General features: G+C 34.8%; 3 protein-coding genes across 6 annotated transcripts; 1 reads left to right on the forward strand and 2 right to left on the reverse strand.

Moving 5' to 3' along the window:
* Window positions 1-4,940: 4,940 nt before the first annotated feature.
* On the reverse strand, window positions 4,941-11,070 carry LOC109857858. Of its 3 annotated transcripts, none has more exons than XM_020434621.1 (3): window positions 8,412-11,070; window positions 7,878-8,303; window positions 4,941-7,720 (listed from the first exon to the last, which is right to left on the reverse strand). In XM_020434621.1, exons 1-3 carry the CDS (start codon window positions 10,620-10,622, stop codon window positions 6,044-6,046), a joined length of 4,314 nt encoding a protein of 1,437 aa, XP_020290210.1. In that variant the 5' UTR covers window positions 10,623-11,070; the 3' UTR covers window positions 4,941-6,043. The 3 variants fall into 3 exon arrangements, with proteins under 3 accessions (XP_020290210.1, XP_020290219.1, XP_020290202.1); XM_020434630.1 differs by having other exon boundaries at window positions 4,941-5,573; window positions 6,280-7,720; window positions 7,878-11,070; XM_020434613.1 differs by having other exon boundaries at window positions 7,878-11,070.
* A 602-nt stretch (window positions 11,071-11,672) lies between these two features.
* On the forward strand, window positions 11,673-14,941 carry LOC109857904 (ER membrane protein complex subunit 2-like). The gene is made up of 8 exons (XM_020434683.1): window positions 11,673-11,875; window positions 12,836-12,877; window positions 12,955-13,068; window positions 13,181-13,331; window positions 13,418-13,561; window positions 13,725-13,881; window positions 14,070-14,165; window positions 14,239-14,941. The coding sequence occupies exons 1-8, from the start codon at window positions 11,869-11,871 to the stop codon at window positions 14,410-14,412; spliced, it is 885 nt and encodes a 294-aa protein (XP_020290272.1). The 5' UTR covers window positions 11,673-11,868; the 3' UTR covers window positions 14,413-14,941.
* A 90-nt stretch (window positions 14,942-15,031) lies between these two features.
* Window positions 15,032-18,320, reverse strand: LOC109857890 (tRNA (guanine(10)-N2)-methyltransferase homolog). 2 transcript variants are annotated; one of them, XM_020434670.1, is made up of 10 exons: window positions 18,199-18,320; window positions 18,028-18,108; window positions 17,743-17,808; window positions 17,264-17,509; window positions 16,920-17,054; window positions 16,593-16,856; window positions 16,333-16,471; window positions 16,014-16,212; window positions 15,762-15,888; window positions 15,032-15,660 (listed from the first exon to the last, which is right to left on the reverse strand). In XM_020434670.1, the coding sequence occupies exons 2-10, from the start codon at window positions 18,100-18,102 to the stop codon at window positions 15,499-15,501; spliced, it is 1,413 nt and encodes a 470-aa protein (XP_020290259.1). In that variant the 5' UTR covers window positions 18,103-18,108; window positions 18,199-18,320; the 3' UTR covers window positions 15,032-15,498. The 2 variants fall into 2 exon arrangements, with proteins under 2 accessions (XP_020290259.1, XP_020290252.1); XM_020434663.1 differs by having other exon boundaries at window positions 18,028-18,272.
* Between the last annotated feature and the right edge of the window lie 85 nt (window positions 18,321-18,405).

The raw sequence follows: 18,405 nt of genomic DNA on the forward strand, positions 1-18,405 counted from the left end.
TGAAATATCTTTATATAAAAATTGAAATTTCTTTTACATTGAATTACTTTATTATTTTTCTCTCCTACATTCTATTTAAGAAGACTTACGTTTCGGAAAGGGCCTGAGAAAGTGATTTTTTCTCGATTTGCCGTATATTCTGGTAATCTAGCCCAAGTGACAGCGATTACACATGACTTATTTCGGTTGCGTTCGGGGAGCGCACTATCAGCGCTGTTGCATCATTCTATCTTTATCGCTCATTAGATGTAAAACAAAGACAGAATGACGCAATAGCGCTGATAGCGTGCTCCCCGAACGCAGCCTTCGTCTCTCTCTTTTTATCTGATATTACTGCTGTCTTACTGTTCTGCCACTTAGTTAACGGAGGCGCTGTTAATCTCCATTACAGCACGAAAATACCGATTAGCAGCTTAACTACAAAAAAGTAATTGTTTCTAACAATAAGTACTAAGAAAATAAAAAATATTTATAAAAATGTTCAGTCGATATAATAGATAAAGTTAATACAAAAAAGATCGCACAATTGTCCACCTTTCTCACTCTTACAGCGTTTTGGTTCAAAATCACAGATTCTATAAAAATCTATGTTCAAGATATATGTAACTCTTTTTATTAAATTTTCTACATCAAAGAAAAATTTTTAACCTGTTTTTAACCGCTCAAAAGAAATATTTTTCCATTATTTTTATTTGTTTTAACTTATTTTTCATACTAATAATACGTATCGGAGAGAAAGAGAGAGAAAGCGAAAGACGAAAAAAATGCAAGAACTTCAGTAAAAATCTAAATATCTTACGTTACTTTTAGTTACATTCATTTTTTATCTTATATATAATAAAACTAACTACATATGTATATATAGTTGTTAGGAAAAACTATAAACTTTATGTATATATATTTTTAATTATTTACACAAACTAAATTTAACGTTAAAAAGCTTGTTTTTTTCTAAGGAACTGGTACATGAAAACAAAAATATCAAAAAATAAACTTATTTAAAAACGTACCTCAATACATAAATTTTATTAAGGTATACATATATGTTAATTTATTGTTTTTTTTTCTTTTTAATGATAATATATGTTACCTTATCTTTATCTGCTTACAACGTAGATCGAGTTTTGTATGATATTCAATTGCCGAATCGATTCATTGGCTCTATTATAAAATAGAACTCATGTACATATTTACAGTATTTACACCATTTCGTTATGAATACGTACATATAATTATCAATTATTTAACTAAAAACAATTGCACATTTGGACGTCGATGTTGGTTACAGGTGGGCCTTTCAAGCTACCTGAAAACTTCATCATCGCCTAGTAAATCATGTTGAAAAAAGAAAAACTGGAAAAGACGCGCCGAGCAATTTTATTAAAATAATAGAAATAATATATATATATAATTTATGATCTCGCTATTTAATAATATCATGAGTGCAAAAGATTTATGTATAAATAGATCGAAATAAATTTATCTGATTTATTTAATTTGTGATAAACACATAAAAATCCAATTTACCTGAGAACTATTAATATATTTTTATCTCGCATATATAAGATGAAACTTAATTTATAACCCTTTGTGCTTGAATATACATATATATATAATATATATATATATATAATGGAGATCTTGAATGCATATAGATATTGCGATATTACAAAAATCACACCATAATACATATAGTGTTGCAAAATCGCAAAAATACTACTCTAAAGGGATTCTTTGCTAAATCTGATATTAAATTTACCTCACGAAAAAATTTCAAGAGAATTTATTTTTCGTCACAGATTTTACAAGAGGTTGTAGTTTGTGTAGATAGTTTAGGTAGTTTATACCCCTCAAGTGAATAAACTACAAATTTTTTAAATATTTAGTCCAAATTAAGAATTAAGTTATCATTTCTGTATCTGTGAAACTATGCACTCTAAAAACAAATTAATTTTTTTATTATCTTATGTAATCCGTAACCATTAATAATTCGACATTTTTTTAAAGAAAACTCAAGATCAAATTATTCCGTAAGAAGTAAAATATTTATATTTACTAAGACATCCGTCAATATAAAAATATTGTATACTGTTTAAAAAAGAATTAAATTTAAGTATGCCTATACGCGGCACACGATATTTCTTTTCGTACTGGATTGCATGCGACGATTTGTGTGACAATTCTTTCATTTTTCATTTCATGATTGATCAATTCTGGCACTGACATGCAATCCAACACGAAGAAAAGTGTCACGTCGCAGACTTTATAGTTTCACAAATATATTCCAGTTGTCTTCTATTTCTATTTAATATGGATAGAGCTGCAAACCATCACATTTTACAAATTTTTATCCATACAAAATTGTACACACAATATTAAATTTGTTCTATCTTATAACATCTTAATGTATACAATTTTATTATGAATATAATTTTTTGTGACGAAAAATGAATTCATTTATTATCAACCACGTTTACTTTCACTTTCATTTCCACACACTGTTACAATGAAACGATCACAATATTTAGTTTAGTAATTTACATATTCACATCTCACACAGATCTCTATTTTATCACATTCATATTTGCCATAATTTTCAATATTGTTTTTATTAATTGTTATATAGAGTGCATAATTTATATTATTTATATATATTATATGTATTTTTTAACTAGATATCTTTTGCCAAAAATGGTAATTCACAGTTTTTTTATACAATTTTTTATATTAATTGCTAACAGGTTGTAAATCTTAAAGCTCTCTGGGATATAACTTCAATTATATTGATGTATGACGTCAGAAATGAAAAATTTTATAAATTTTTGTCTTGCAAAGTGTTTTACGACAAATTTTATCAATTAAAGCTTTTGAATACTAATGGTGTCATGCAAAAAATATTCTACTTCAATGTAAAGTTGCAAGACTTCTAATATCATACCGTGAATATAGCTGCAGAAATATCCAGGAGCCTTAAGTTCACTAATTTTTTTAGAAATATAATAGAAAGTAAACGATAATTGCATATTTTTGCTACACCTGAAATACTTGTCATCAAATGACAAACATTTCAAGTACAAAGGGTTAATATCTTTCTAGCGGATTTCATCATAGCATATGTAACATATTGAGTTTAGCATTAAAAAAAAAAACAATATTATAAATTTAAACTGTCATCGAAATTAATAATTACCTATATGTTAAAATATTCGTGAAATTTGTAAGTATTTTTTATAAGCCACTTCTTTCATTGATCGCCTCTACTAAAATTAATAGTTGGAGTTTGTTTGTTTTTTTTTTTTTTTTTTTAACAACAACTTTGCATAAAGTCAACTAAACATTCGTTAATCTGTATTCTGTATGTCAATTCTATATGTCATTTCAGACAGCTTTATATCCTCTGTTCAATATTGCTCCCTTATGTTATAAAGTCAGACAGAGACGCTTGTTGAAAATTTTCTAAACTGAACTCGTTAGACACATTTTCAATTTACAAACGCTAAACCATTCTTAAATTTTGATGTTCCCAAGCATACATATTTTCTTAACAATGTATATTATATATGTCATATATTACATTCGTTTAGTTTTGCAAACGGCATGTGTGATTTGCTGCACAGACATACTTTTGTATCTGGTAACATCATAATAAATATCGGAAGAAAATAAGTCCAAATAAAATTCTAGCATTTTTGTGGAGGAATTGTTGTAAAGTAAACTCTAAATTTTGTGTCTTTAAAAAAATACTAAATTAATTAGTATATTGATTAAAATGTGTTATTTCATATGCAGACTTTCGGTCCAATAAAAAATTTTTAAAATCTCTTATTTATTTTAGGAGCGTAAAAAGTAGAATGTGATGTGTGTTTGGACTTATATCTTTCTCAAATAACAATATTATTGCCAAAACACTCGCAAAACAAAAGAAGCACATGATGTGAATTTGATACTATTTTGATTTTCATACTAGAGAGCAATATGTACACAGCGAACCAACATCGATCAGTCTTAGAATTATAGTAATTAATAAAATACGGTCTTACACATTGCAAAAAATATATAAATATAGAAGAATAACTAAACTCCATAATTATTATGTGTGCCATAATTATTAATCGCTAGTCATAATATTATTATAGGCCCCCTTGTGTGTATGTGTGTGTGTGTAGAAAATTGAACATAAAATCGATACAAGCTGTCTCATATTTTATATTGGACTTATATTGAGTAAATAATGCACGAAAACTTGCAATATGCATTTTTCTTGTAAAATAGATATCGTAAAAAAAACTTTTTTTTACAACTATCGACACAAAAGTGCTGCGTACCTCTGTGTAAGTTGTAAATATTGATTAGATTAATTATATAATTACTATTTAGTTGGCAAATGTGTTTCTTCACTGTGTAGCCTTTCCTTCGCAGGAACTACTCAAGAGTCTTTGTGACATTATACATTGTTAACAATTAATATTTATTAAAAACTTTTCATTAGCTTAGATAATTGAAGTCTCAAGTCACTGGATCTATGTCGTGCACAAACGTTCACAACACAGCACGTAACATGATAAAATCCCAACCCCTACTATATTCAAGATTGTACTTGATATTACATAAACAATTTATTTATTTAATCCTTAGATACCTCTGTAACATCACACTCATAGAAAAACGAAAAAGCAGAGAAAATGTAAAAAAAACTCGGATTATAATATATGATATGATGAAAATGGAATATGGATGATGGAAATTAATAAAAAGAAATAAAAATAGTTTCAATATGTACACACATTTTTGTTTTCTTTCATACTTATATTTTATTATTATTTTTTCTTTTTTTGTTTGTTCGTTTCTTATTAAAGTCATTAAACTTGACAAACAAAATATCAAATAATTATAATGTATTTGATGTATATATATTTTTTTGACATAATTTTTATATGTATTTTTTTGTCTTTTTTTATATTCTGGATTTCTATTTCGTTTAAAATAAAGAAACCCTTAAAATATTTTATTTACTCGCGCATTCAAATACTGCCGATTTTGGGTATCTAAGGGTCAAAATATCTCACATCGAATTAAGTCACAAACTAAATCACATTTTTAACACATGCATGAAAAATGCATTAACAACGGAAATAAAGATCTTTTTTTGGAAATAAAGATTAAAGTCATTAAAAGAGAATTAATGATATAATATAATAACGTAATAAAGTTTTAAAAGAAACTTTAGATAAAATGAGAAAAAAATTACCTAGATTTGAATTAAAACGAACGATAATCACGCCTCCGAGTTAATCTACGTATGGCAATGTTTTAAGTGCTATCGTAAGACACTTCTTCGAATATATAAAAAATTTACACATTCTTAATAATTATTAAAAATGTACGCAGCGTATTATATATATAGTATGTATACTTATGTGAGAAATTGAATAAAACTAAACAGTAGAACCAGCGCAACGTAGACTTCAGATTCAGCGTTCATTGTCGGTGACTTTAAATCTTACGTCATTATCACGCCATTGTACATCATGTGCTGCACATCGAGCACAATAAAACACATCGACAGCTGTAAGCTAAAAAATTGACACTAAATAATAATTAATAAATTTCATAATTTTGCATAATTATAACTATAATTAAAAAAAAAAAAAAAAAAACAGCAATGTTATGCCTGCCCTATCATTAAGGCTTGTCTTGTAATTCTGAATCAAGTTAAAAACTAGGATCGACGCCCGTGATGTATTTCTAGAGCGAGTTTAGTTTTCAAGATAGTCGAAAACCAAGCTCATCGAAATATTACACATTGGTCTCGATGATCGGTATTCAAGGTCGAATCTTATATTCCAGATCGGACTATGAATACCGGTCAATATCTTGTTAAAAAAAAAAAACGTAAAAGCACAGTTCCAGTCCCTAAACATTCACTATAATATCGCTGTAAGTACAGCGATCGGGCGACTGCGCCGAGTCATTCGTCAATTAGTCCCGACCGCGGCAACAAAAGAGTCCAATGAGCATGATGGACGATCTAATGGGTCCTTATTTAGTTCTCTGTATTTACAGGCTCACGCGCGTGATGAATTCGCACGTGCTTGTTATGATTAGACTTGGTGCCGCTGGACTTGCCACAGATATGGCATGTGTACGGTCGCGCGCCCGAGTGCACTCTCAAGTGCTCCTTCAGATAGTACGAGCGATGGAAGGTCTTGTTGCACACATCGCACGTGTACGCTTTGTTCTCTTCGTGCTCCTTCACGTGTCGCAGGCAGTTGTACTTACGGATGAACTGTGCGCCACAGTAGTTGCATGTATACGGCCGTACATTTCGGTGGGAGTTCATGTGCGCCGTGTAGTCGCTGTGACGATAGAACGCCGCGCTGCATTGATTACACTTAAACGGCTTGGTGCTGCGAGCGGCGTGAGTCCACTTGTGCAACTGCAGATTCCACTTGGTGCTGAACGATTTCGAGCAGACTTGACATTCGTACGGCCGTTCGCCGTTGTGAACGCGCATGTGCACCGCTAGTGACGATCGCAAGTAGATGCTATTACAAACGGGGCACTCGACGTTCTCACTTTCGCGCTGAGCGTCGGGCACGAATCGACGATTGTGAGCACGACGCATATGACGCGTCAGGCTGGACATGTGGATAAAACGTTCGTTGCAGTACGTGCACGCCTTGGGCTTCTCGTCGTGCGTCTCTTTGTGCCAAGCGAGCTTCTTCTTTGTGTGAAACACTTCGCCGCAGTGACATATATAGTCCTTGAGCTTCTTCTTGATGTTGAGATGATGACGGTTTTTGTGCTGAGTTAAATTCGAATACCTGCGGAAGGTCTCGTTGCACAGACTACACTTGACCGGCGCGTTGCCGGTGTGACCATTGGTGTGTTCTTCCAATTTCTGCTTGGTGAGGAACGCTTTGTCACATACGGTGCACGGAAACGGTTTAATGCCCAAATGGCGTTTCATGTGAAGTTTAAAGTTTTGTTTGCGGTAAAAATACTTGCCGCACTGTCCACACTCCAACGGGTGTATCTTTAGATGGGCGTTAAACAGCAACACCGACGGGAATTCCTCGTTGCATATCTGACACTTTGCGTTCTCGCGTATACGTTTGTTCACTTCGGCGAGGTGCATGCGCCTGTGATGTAACTGCAGAGACTTCTCGCTATTGAATCGTTGATTGCATATTGTACAGGTCACCTCGATATTCGACGGTAACGCCAAATTCTCACCGATCTTTTGCTCACTCTCAGCCTTCGTCAGGCCAACTTCTGAGTTCGGCTGCGGCGGCGGCTGAAGCTGATGCAAGAGTGGCTGCTGATGATACATCTGCTGCATGTGAAGACTTGGCACGAACAGATCGTCGAACATGTTCACGCGATTGTCTAACAACTTGATATCTTTCATCTCCGGTTGATCCAATTGGTCTCTACTGCTACTGGGAATCGCTTCTTTGTGCACCGTCGTGCTGTGGACTCTACGCTCTTTTGGGCAATCGAACACCTCGTTACAATAGGAACACTTGAACGTCCGTTTGGTCGGTGTCTTTCGATCCCGGTCCAAAAACAGACTCGAAGTGAAGTGCGTTGCTAGCGATCTGCTGTCCAACAACGGTCCGCTAATCTCATTGTCGGATCCTTCCGATTCTTCCCAGCTTTCGCGCGCCAGTAAGTCGTAAGAAGTAGACATACGTGAAGATTCTTGTCCCATGTATAACTACACAATAGAAATCATATACAGAAACATGTTATACAATAAATGTAATTTCTCTTATTTTTCTATTATGCATTTTAATTAAAAAAATTTACATATAAATTTCTCTACAGATAAAATATAATAATGTAAATATAAATATATACAATGATATACGAACCTGCCACGTAGATTGTTCTGTGCATCCGTTGCTCTCTTGTTCTGACAATTCGCCTCTGGGTGGCATAGTTTCATCGGCACGCATATTAATACTTTTAACTTCCTCATCAACACCTATTGCACCCTCGCTACTCGCCATAGATTGCTGGCTAGTCGCACTCACTGCTTTCTGAGATGAGTCACTTATAAATGTACTAGGAACTAATATTTGTAGTCCGTCGAATTCGAAGACGTTCATCGGTCCAGCATGAGCATCTTCATTTATGTTGAGCAGTTCCATTGATTGTTTTTGTATCAGAGATTTGGTGGAGTGAAAGCTTTTAGGATCGGTGCTGGTTGTGGGATTGATCGATTCTGGTAGATTTAGGAGGCTTTGCGTTTTCGTACTTGTCGTCATGGAAAATGACTCGTGCATTAAGACGGATTGCTGCGAATGAATCGTGGGGAATGAACTAATATGCTCAGTTATTACTGACTGATGATGGTACATGTAACTACTACTCGATTCCTGAACTTTCTCAACATTTTGACATACCGTAGTATGAGCTGATGCTTGCTGCTGATGATCAGTCTTGATTTTCTCTTCGACCGCAGAACAGTCAATCGGATCCTTCGCCGCCTTATCTACAGCTTTATCTACAACATTATTATCTACAGTATTACTGTCCTCGTCGTGACTTTCGCTATCACTATCTTCCATCATTTGATGGAACGAATTTATGGACGTAGGCGAACAGGGTTTACTGAGATCCTTCCTGACTCTTAATACAGAAATACCGCTGATCGTGGACAACGGCGTATGCGACCTGACGCTACTTTCAGCATTCTCACCATATTTCACAAACGGCGTATGAGGACTGGGTATCTCCTCGATCTCCATGTCCGCTTCATCAAAGTTGTCTTCGTCGATTTTTTCACGCTCTTCATCATCCGTTATATCTTCGTCCTCGTCATCGTCCTCATCCTCTTCGCGCACGATCGTTACGTCGTCAAAACCGGTAGGATGATGCCATGCGCTAAGATTTTCGCACGATCCCAATTCCGATCTGGTGCTATAACGGCGTGTGGTCTTGCAACTCTTCTTTCCCGCGACAGGAGAAGCTGGCGCTGAAAAACTATGTTTATACTTATACAAATCATTCTTTTCTAGCGTTTTTGGCTGATCATCCACTTGATCATCTACTTTCGAACAATCTTCATTGTATGATAAATAACGACAAGTTTTTTCTAACGTTCTCAATTCGTCATCCACATAATCGTTCGGGCACCATGTGTTGTTGTCCTCTTGTATATCAGGCAATATGTGATCTTTCTCGTGAGAACCCGGAATGGTGACAACAGTATCATGGATCACACTCTCTTCCCTGTTTACTAAAGGTTTTTCCTTTGCACTTGTTAATCTCTCCTCCTGATTGTTCTGCGCATCATCGCTTTCTTTCTGAAGTGAGGCATTATTAAGCTCTGTCTCCATTATAGTTATCAAACTCTCCAATCTTTCTACAGGATTAAGTTCCGGTTGAGCAGAGTCTTTCAGTGCCTCTATTACCGGATCTCTTGATAACGCGATATTACTATTGACACTGCTGCTGCGACTTACAGGTCTGTCGTTACTCACCATTTCCGATTCATGTTCACAAATTATGGAGTCGACATCAGCTGTTTCGTCCTTCTTTTCTGACACACCGACATATTCCTTGTCTAAAACCTGTTGTGTTTCCGATTGTTCAAAAATACGATTGTTCTGGTTGCTCTGATTATGTTGCATATCCCCAGGCAAAATTTCACTCTGCTCCTCATCTACTATATCTGGCAGCACACTTTCCACTTTATCCTCATCGGCATTATCTATAGATCGGGTAATTGTGATGGATCTAGAAATAGCATTAAATTCGCGCTGTACTGCATTTTCACCTGATGATGTAGAACTTGGTGTCTGTTGTCCTCTACGATCAATCTCCAGTGAATTGTTATCGTTCTCTTCCCGTCTAACAGACGTGTCCTCATTCTGCAGCACAGGTGATGCTGGTAGGCTCACATCTGGTATGATTGGTCCAGGCTCGGGCTCATTCTCTGGCAAAATTTCAGGCAGGATCTGCTTAGGCTCAGGACTATTTACATGAACAGTTAGAGTGGTTCTGGCATTACTCTCTGCCGCCATGGTGACCACTGGTCGGATCCTAGTCTGGCCAGGAACAGCTGCAACTGGTGAGATCATTTGGACGGTGGGTATTTGCTGCTGTTGATACAAACCGTATGGATTATACAGCATCTGCATCATCTGATTAGCTTGTGGCGCCATCGCATACTGTGGTATCATCATGGTCCCATTGTTCACAAACTGTTGATAGTTAAACGAGGTAAACTGTGGTGGCATCATGCCTACGGGCGGACATTCAAAGATAGGTCCTATCGGATACGGTGAGTGAGTGGAGATGTGCGCATTCTGTGTGACTTGAGGCGACACTTGGGGTGTTTGAAGAGAGGTAGAAGCCTGAGGCACGGCTTGCGATTGCAACGACGCCGATATCCCCGTTGTCGCTGATACCGGTACATTTTGTGATTGCAGCTGTTGTTGCTGTTGATGTGTCTGCAACGAAGAGGCGCTGGCTTTGATGAGCGCTTCTATAACCTGTTCCTTGGGATGTGTGTCTAGATGCTTTTGCAGACTGATGCCTTCGCGCAGGTAGAGAGTACACACGGGACAGGCCACGGCCCCGGTGGGTGCCCCCCCACCGCTGAGCTCCATTGTTACCTACGGCCGATCGGTCGATTTTTTAAATGCGTCGCGTAAACAAATTAACTGACACAGAAGAGCGTGCGGCGCGTCGAAGAGAGACAACACCACGGACGGACCTCTCGTATTCAGACATTCGTTTCTCGTCCGTAGTGAATGACTGCAAATCGCCGCTTTTTTCGTATAATTTTTTTCCTCTGTGTACGGCTTGTGTCTATGTGTGTGTGTGTACGTGTCTCTGCCCGTTACGGTTGTGATCTTCTCTATGTAATGAAAAAAATCGGTATAATCGTCGCCGGGGCGGCCGTTTCGCGTCACATCTCGTCGCCCGTCGGGCACGACGCACTCACGCACGCACACAGCACAGCTGCGCAACGTTGTGCCCCAAAAATATCGACGTCCATGACTGTCCCCGTAATGCCTTGACGGCCGTACGCAATGCTATGTGTGTTGTGCGATGTGCCAGAGCGGCGGCGGCCACACAACAGCGCGGCGGCGGCACTGGCTCGCCGCCACTAGACAAATCGATATCCTGTTAAATCGCCAGCCAGCCACCCCAGCCAGCCAGCTAGCCAGCTTGCCTGCCTGCCTGCCTCTCTAAACTGCTCGCCTGCCCGACTCCCTGCCTGCCTGCCTGCTTTCTTGCTTGGTTGCTTGCCTGCCTGCCTGCCTGCCGTCCCTGTTTGTCTGCTTTGCTTGCCTGCCTGCGCTTATTAAATTACACCTGCATGCACGCGGTACAGTCGACGCACGATGATTAATAACGTGTGTCGGTACGCGCGACTGCGATCACTTCCAGGCACACACGACACTCGCGCGCGCATACGGCTGCCCCCTTACCGCGACGATTATCGCGACGGCATGTTTTTCGACAGCACGGTCACGGCCCCAAAAACACAACAGAAAACAGCAACGGGCGACGACAAGTCCGCCTGGGAATGAGAGCAACAAGAGCCACCGAGGGACAACGGGCACGCATGTGGCGCCCTCCTGCTGGCACCGCCACCCCACAGCCCTCTATACATTCCAACGATTACAAAATACCTGTTTGACATTTGTACCGACATTATCCCACACACGGAGGCGCTTTCTAGATTGATCTCACGCATGTCAATGAACTGCGCCAACATTGCATGCGCAATGCCGCCAGCGCATAGCGATATTCACCGAGGGGTTGGTGCCACTAACCCTTGGAAATTGCTAAGAGGTTAGGTTCGGTCGAAGATTAGGGTTGAGGTTAGGAGTTTAGAACACCGAAATGAAAGGTTTGTTCTTGATGATTTTTCTCATGTGTGCATGTATACGTTAGTAATTTTTTCAATAAATACATATCTTCTAAATTTCAAGAAAGAAACGATATCAAAGAGAAAAACTATGAGAGAGTAAATCAAAAATAAAAATTGCAATTAATTATATTGTCAGGTTAGGTAAGTTGATCGTGTCGAAGGCGTGGCATGAGACAGCGTATTTGTTATGGTTTCTTTGTATAGAAGCGATTGCAGGAATCGGGAGGCCATTTAAAATGGAGATAAGCCTTTACGACGATTATCGAGAGATGCTTTGTCATTTATTTTCGTACAAGATAACAATCTTTGCACGCGAAAAACTAAATTTATCCTTTTTGTGTAATTTGATGTAAAAAGATAATCAAGCTCTCTCTCTTTCTCTCGCACAAGAAAAAGAAAAATAAAAAGAAATTTTACGATACGAAAAATTTATATGCGCAACTAAAATGAATAAACCTAAATGCACATACACATTGCAAATTGTGTAACATGAAGAGAGAAATGTTTTAAGAATCATGTGTTTTATCATAACTGTGGACACAACACGGAATATGTAATTTTATAACCATGACAAAGTGAAACCATCACAAGCGCACATATATGCGCCTCTCCCTCTCTCTTTTCTCTCTCTTTCTCTCACACCTCACACATTTATTATTTACATTATTGTCCTATCAAGTGTGCGTGGAAATAATCGCGGTACAATCACAAGATCTTTCCTCATAACAATACTTTTGAATTATCATCTTTATGTTGGTGCAAGTTTTTGTGACAAAGCCACAAAAAAGTTTTCTGTGATTTAACTCGAGGATGTTTACATTGTGTGCTATAAGCGCTGCCGTATGCCAAATCGTATAACTTTCAAAGCAGCGCGTGGCAACAATTAAATTTTACTGTGTCTCTCGGTTGTTTGTAATAAACTTCTTTTGTTTCATAAAGCACGAATAATGACAAGGAGTTATGATAAATTATCTTGGACAGGTAAGTAAGTTTTGTATCACTAGTGAGAATAATGTTGACTTATTCTGTTTAACCTTAAATATTAAATTGCTATGTAGAAGCAAGAGATTTGTTAAGAACTTGGAGAGAAGATTCTGAACGACGAAGTCAAGATGTAGTAAATATTTGGGAAAATACTTTAATGGGAAAGGTTGATCGTTTGGGCAGTGAAAGTATGTTCAATTAATTTTGCATATATGTTCCCCAAAACATTTTTGATCACAAATAACATTATTTTATTGAATTTTTACAAGTACTGTTAACATTTTGTTTTTCATTTTTTAGAATATTTGGTACTGGAACAAGTGTGTGTAGCTGCATTGGATTGTTATCGTTTACCTATAGCTGAATATTGCATTAAGGCTTTAATACGTGCATTTCCTGGCAGTTTGCGTGTTCACAAATACCATGCCATGCATTTGGAGGCACTAGAAATGTAATTTTATAAATGTGTTACGTTTGCTGTTAGATATATAGAAATATAGTATACTTTTTTTAATACTTGATCAATATATATTTTAGGTATGATGAAGCAATAGAAGTATTGGATTCAATTATAAAAAGAGATGAGACTAATGCAGCACCAAGAAAACGTCGTGTAGCTATTTTGAAAGCCCAGGGCCGCATTCCAGAAGCAATCAAGGAGCTTTCAGAATATTTGAAGAGGTCAGTAAGAAAGAAATCTTTGACATGATAAATAGTATTTCAATATGTTTTATTGGAGTGATATATACAGACATTGCTTTTCTAAAACCTTACTTGTATCCTTTATTTTAACAAGTAATATATGACTTTATTACATTTATACAATGCAAACTCATATATTTAGATTTATGAGTGACCAAGAAGCATGGCATGAGCTATGTGATCTGTATCTACAAGAACAAGAATATTCCAAAGCAGCCTATTGCATGGAAGAACTTATACTGCATAATCCACACAGTCATTTAATTTACCAGAGATATGCGGAAATAAAATATTCTCAAGTAGGATATTTCAGATTTATTATTATTTTCTCATTATTTAGTTGTACTAATTTAAGTAATAGGTGGCAAACAAATTGTTCAATTGCAAAGACATAATTTGCTATAGTATAAATTTCATATATTTTTATACGAAATATATTAAAACACAAAAAAAAGAATAAGTTAATATAAGTTTATACTGTATGTAGGGTGGATTTGACAACATGGAGTTAGCAAAGGCATACTTCTGCCAAGCTGTGAAACTAAATCCAAATAACATTAGAGCTCTATATGGAATATTGTTGGTAAGTTTCAGTGAGGCATTAAAACATTACACATGTAAATATGAAAAAATATCTAAAAAATGCTGTTTTCCAGACAACAAATAATATTGCAACGTCACCTAAATGCCTCGGGTCCAAGAAGAAGGAAGTAATGAAATTGAACGAATGGGCTAGTAAACAAATCGAGGAACAGTACAAAAATAAAGTCTCGGACTTGAAGTGTAAAAATATAGAAGCTTTATTAGGACAATTGCAACTTGATGCTTAGGAACTGTTAGTTATACCGCTGTTGGCAATTTATATATTTATTTTCACTTGTGTAACATATGTAAGTGGTATATTATTAAAAAACAATTTTTCCGAAGGATGGTAAACACAAAGACTTCAAATGTTGTTAATTATGTGCATAATAAAACAGTAACAGAACATCACAATTGATATATGTAAACAGTATTATTTTGTTTTCTATTTTCAATTATGTAGATTACTTTGTGTTAAAGGTAATTCTTTAATGCTTGTTTAGATACTTTATGTGATTAATCAGTGTAAAAAAGTGTTAAACATTTTTTCTGCACTATGTATATATATATACATATATTGTGTATATATATATATATGTATGTAATTATCTTTTGAATATGCTTACATTTTTCCGTATATCTTGCTGGTGTATGTACAGAATGTCTCTAAAACAGATTCTCTTTTTTGTGAGAATAAAAAGAATAAAAATGCTACAAATGTTTTTGCGATGTATTTTTGTTTTTATAACGCGCTATCCGCTATTATAAAAGAAAACCTGTGCGTTCCGCCATTAAAATATTAAGTATCAGTCATATTTGCACAACAAGTGCACTAAAAGTCTCGTATTGATAAAATATATATATATATATATATAAAAATAGCATTTATTTTATTATCAACACTGTGTGTTGTATTACCACATGTCAACTTTTACACAAGTCTGGATAAATTATAGAAACTTTTTCATATTCTTCTCTCTTTCTCCACACTATCCTATTTCTCTACAAAACAATAATTTTTAATACGTCAATATATTTTTTCAATATATGTATAATAATATTAAATATAACGTTGACTGCAACGTCGACTTACGCCGACATATTATGTTTTATGTCTTTATAATCTTTTTTTTACAAATATTGAGAACTATTGCTTGCTCAATAGTTTCTCACTTTCTATCTAGAAAAAAACAAAAAAAAAACAAAAAACAGTTACTCTCGCACGATTAACTATCGCAAGACATTTTGCATAGCAGTCAATGTGTTGAGAACATAAAATTAAAAGAAACATGTATACTATGTTTCCTATTTTTTCTATGTGAAAAATTCTACAATCATCTTTCAGTGATTTCCTTGTTATTACGTTCCCATTCTTCTCGATTTTTCGTTCTCTCTGCGGCTTTTCTCATTCGTTTTTCTTTTCTCGTTTCCTCACGTAACGCAAAATATTTTTCACGGAAGTCGGTTAAATTCATGGTGACAGTTTCGTCTGTTATCTAAAACATTGCAAAGTGCATAACTTGCAATTCTTATACAAAAATGTGCAAAAAACTATACCATTTTTTATCATGAAGAATAAAATTATTTACACACGTACTTCCGGTTCCTTAATTTTTTTGTAAGTCAGCAATCTCCGACTAGTATAGTTGCTTAATATTTGTTCGGAATTAGCTACAAGCTCTAAGCAAGGATGCATTGGTAATTGATTTTCTGCATACTGATCTCTGCGATAGATAAATAAATTTCAATATATTTATCTATTGTGTTAATTAATGATCAATTAGTTAATATATGTATATGACTGCACAATATTATTTTATATAAAACTAATAAACATTTATATGCGCACCTAAATAATGGATACCAACACACCAGTCTGCCATTAAGTCTCAGATGTGTCGCGGAAAAATATAATAAATCTTTGTATATCTGATTCAGACCGTAATCAATTTTTGAAGGAATGTGAGAAGTTACATGATGTTCTTCTATCACAGGATTTATTTTCATCGTACCTATACGTTCCGTGGCTTCCCTTATACCGTAAGGTGCTGAAAGTTTTTATCATAAAAAAATCTATACAGGCGCAATAAAAATTGTATAGTTTTTCAAAATCTTAAATGTTTTGATTTTAATACTTTGTATTAAAACATCTTGTGCAATATACTTACGGTCCGTTACAATAGCATCTATTCGTAAATCGGGTCGCCACAGCGGATACGAAAAATCCGCCACCACAACATCGAGGTAATACGAACTCATTCCGTACTGACGCATATTTGCCGCGACACTTTCATCTTTCTCCCTTATCTTTATATATTTCACGTATTGTGCAAAAAATTAAAATGATATTTTACATAAATATTAAATGTATAAAAAATATTTTTTATATAAGAAAAAAAATTTGATATATTTAGATTCTCAGCGATACCTTTTGCGAGATTCGCGTAGGTCTTGTACGACCGTGTAGCATTAAGAAATCGATATCCGTTCCGAACGTATATCCTCCAAATTGAGACGCGGCAACTAATAAGGAACCTGTACCCACAAACGGATCATAAACTAGATCTCCGTTTCTGATCTGCGCCTGATTCGCCATTATCAGTGATAACTGAGAATCCATTGACGTATTTCCTATAAATTTTCTAGTTTTTAATGACAACTTTTGAATTAACTCTCGCTGACCACCGGCAATCTATAATAAAACGATATCAACAGCATTTAAGTAACGATTTGATGTACACTTTATATTACTCACCCATTTCCCAAAAAAATGCTCATATGGTTCCTTAGGAATGTTATTGGGATTAAGACCATAGTATTCTATATAATATAGAGTAATGTCTGGTTGTTTCAACTTCACTGGTCCTTCAAGTGGTAGATAATTGAAAGACTAAAAAACATTTTGTATAAAGATATTAACGATATATGTATAATTATACATTATTAAAAAATATTTTAAACGCTTAATGACACTTAACTTTAAAAATTGTATACATATTTTTAATTTATATTACAAAAGTATATAATTTTAGAGAATCAAGTCTAAGACTTAATTTTTACAATAAATTGTAAACTTCACTACTGAAATATCAAACTCACCTCAATTTTATCAACTTTCTCACATTGTGAGAAATGTTTACAAAATGTTTCCACTATAATTTTGAATGATCTTTTGTCCCCAGCAAAAGTTTCTGCATTTTTTATTGAATAAGCTTTCAAAGACTTATGTAAGTCTTCATTTTGCTTTCCTTGTGCCCACAACTCCAAGCAGAAGCGTAATGAGATTGCTCTACTGGTGATTTGATGTACTGCTTTTTCATCAAGTAAATCCACAATCCAATAAGGCTAAAACAAAAATTGAGAAGTCTTTATTTTTATATATTTATAGTTTATTATATGTTATTTAATTATATGTACTGCAATGTGTAATCAGTTTCCTATATATTTCATCAGTTATCCTATATATTTAAGAAAGACTATATGTATTTTATTATATCAGTTTTCCTATATATTTAAGAAAGACTATATTATATATCTTTTTCACATATAAAAATGTAATAATTGCCATACTTCCTTACATGTTCCTTTGGTCTAATTATTATACAGGGTTTAATATTAAACATATCAAATATAGATTCCATTTCCTGAAACATAATAAATTTATATATATACAAAATTTGTTTTATTTAAGAAACAAATTTACACATAAGATCAGTTGTACTGTTTCAAAAAGAGTGACATAAAATATGAAGTTTTTCTAAACAAAATATTACAAATATTTACACTTAACAAAGATAAATTATACAAATAAATTGTTTTACATTTTATATTTGTCAAACATTTCATGAAAAAAATATACTTACAGCCAATCGAAAATCAACATGTTCGTGCGCAAACCAAAACAGATATCTTTTTAATTGGTTACTCATGTTTAGCATTGTACACTATGACAATTACAGAATTGTTATATTATACACATAAACGGCTTTATTTAAGATAGTGTTAATATATTTAACAACAAGTCTAGTCATTACAGTATGTCAGTGCAACACAGAGTGTAGCATGCAGCAGCATGTTTACGTAAAAACAGAGAGAAAAGTCTGCGAACAGCTATTCTATTGTAATTGTTTTTTACAAGGCCATCGTTCGCTAGCACAAATCTGTTTTTGCTAGTTTCAGCACGGATGCGGTCAAAGTCTCACTACAAATGTTTCGAAGCGTCAATCTATCTTTATTCAACA

Source organism: Pseudomyrmex gracilis, unplaced genomic scaffold (assembly GCF_002006095.1).
Source record: "Pseudomyrmex gracilis isolate BER0280 unplaced genomic scaffold, ASM200609v1 scaffold_5, whole genome shotgun sequence".
NCBI classification, from domain to species: Eukaryota; Metazoa; Arthropoda; class Insecta; order Hymenoptera; family Formicidae; genus Pseudomyrmex; species Pseudomyrmex gracilis.

What these genes read in the sequence shown, in the direction of transcription:
- LOC109857858 (XM_020434613.1), bottom strand. Translation starts at nt 10,622, where the DNA reads ATGGAGCTCAGCGGTGGGGGGGCACCCACCGGGGCCGTGGCCTGTCCC. An exon ending in CAGAACAATCTACGTGGCAG is followed by an intron (nt 7,721 to 7,877) that starts GTTCGTATATCA and finishes TCTATTGTGTAG; the next exon opens with TTATACATGGGACAAGAATC.
- LOC109857890 (XM_020434670.1), bottom strand. Translation starts at nt 18,102, where the DNA reads ATGCTAAACATGAGTAACCAATTAAAAAGATATCTGTTTTGGTTTGCG. An exon ending in ATGTTGATTTTCGATTGGCT is followed by an intron (nt 17,809 to 18,027) that starts GTAAGTATATTT and finishes ATTATGTTTCAG; the next exon opens with GAAATGGAATCTATATTTGA. An exon ending in AGAAAGTTGATAAAATTGAG is followed by an intron (nt 17,055 to 17,263) that starts GTGAGTTTGATA and finishes AATGTTTTTTAG; the next exon opens with TCTTTCAATTATCTACCACT.
- LOC109857904 (XM_020434683.1), top strand. An exon ending in CATTTGGAGGCACTAGAAAT is followed by an intron (nt 13,332 to 13,417) that starts GTAATTTTATAA and finishes TATATATTTTAG; the next exon opens with GTATGATGAAGCAATAGAAG. An exon ending in CGGAAATAAAATATTCTCAA is followed by an intron (nt 13,882 to 14,069) that starts GTAGGATATTTC and finishes TACTGTATGTAG; the next exon opens with GGTGGATTTGACAACATGGA.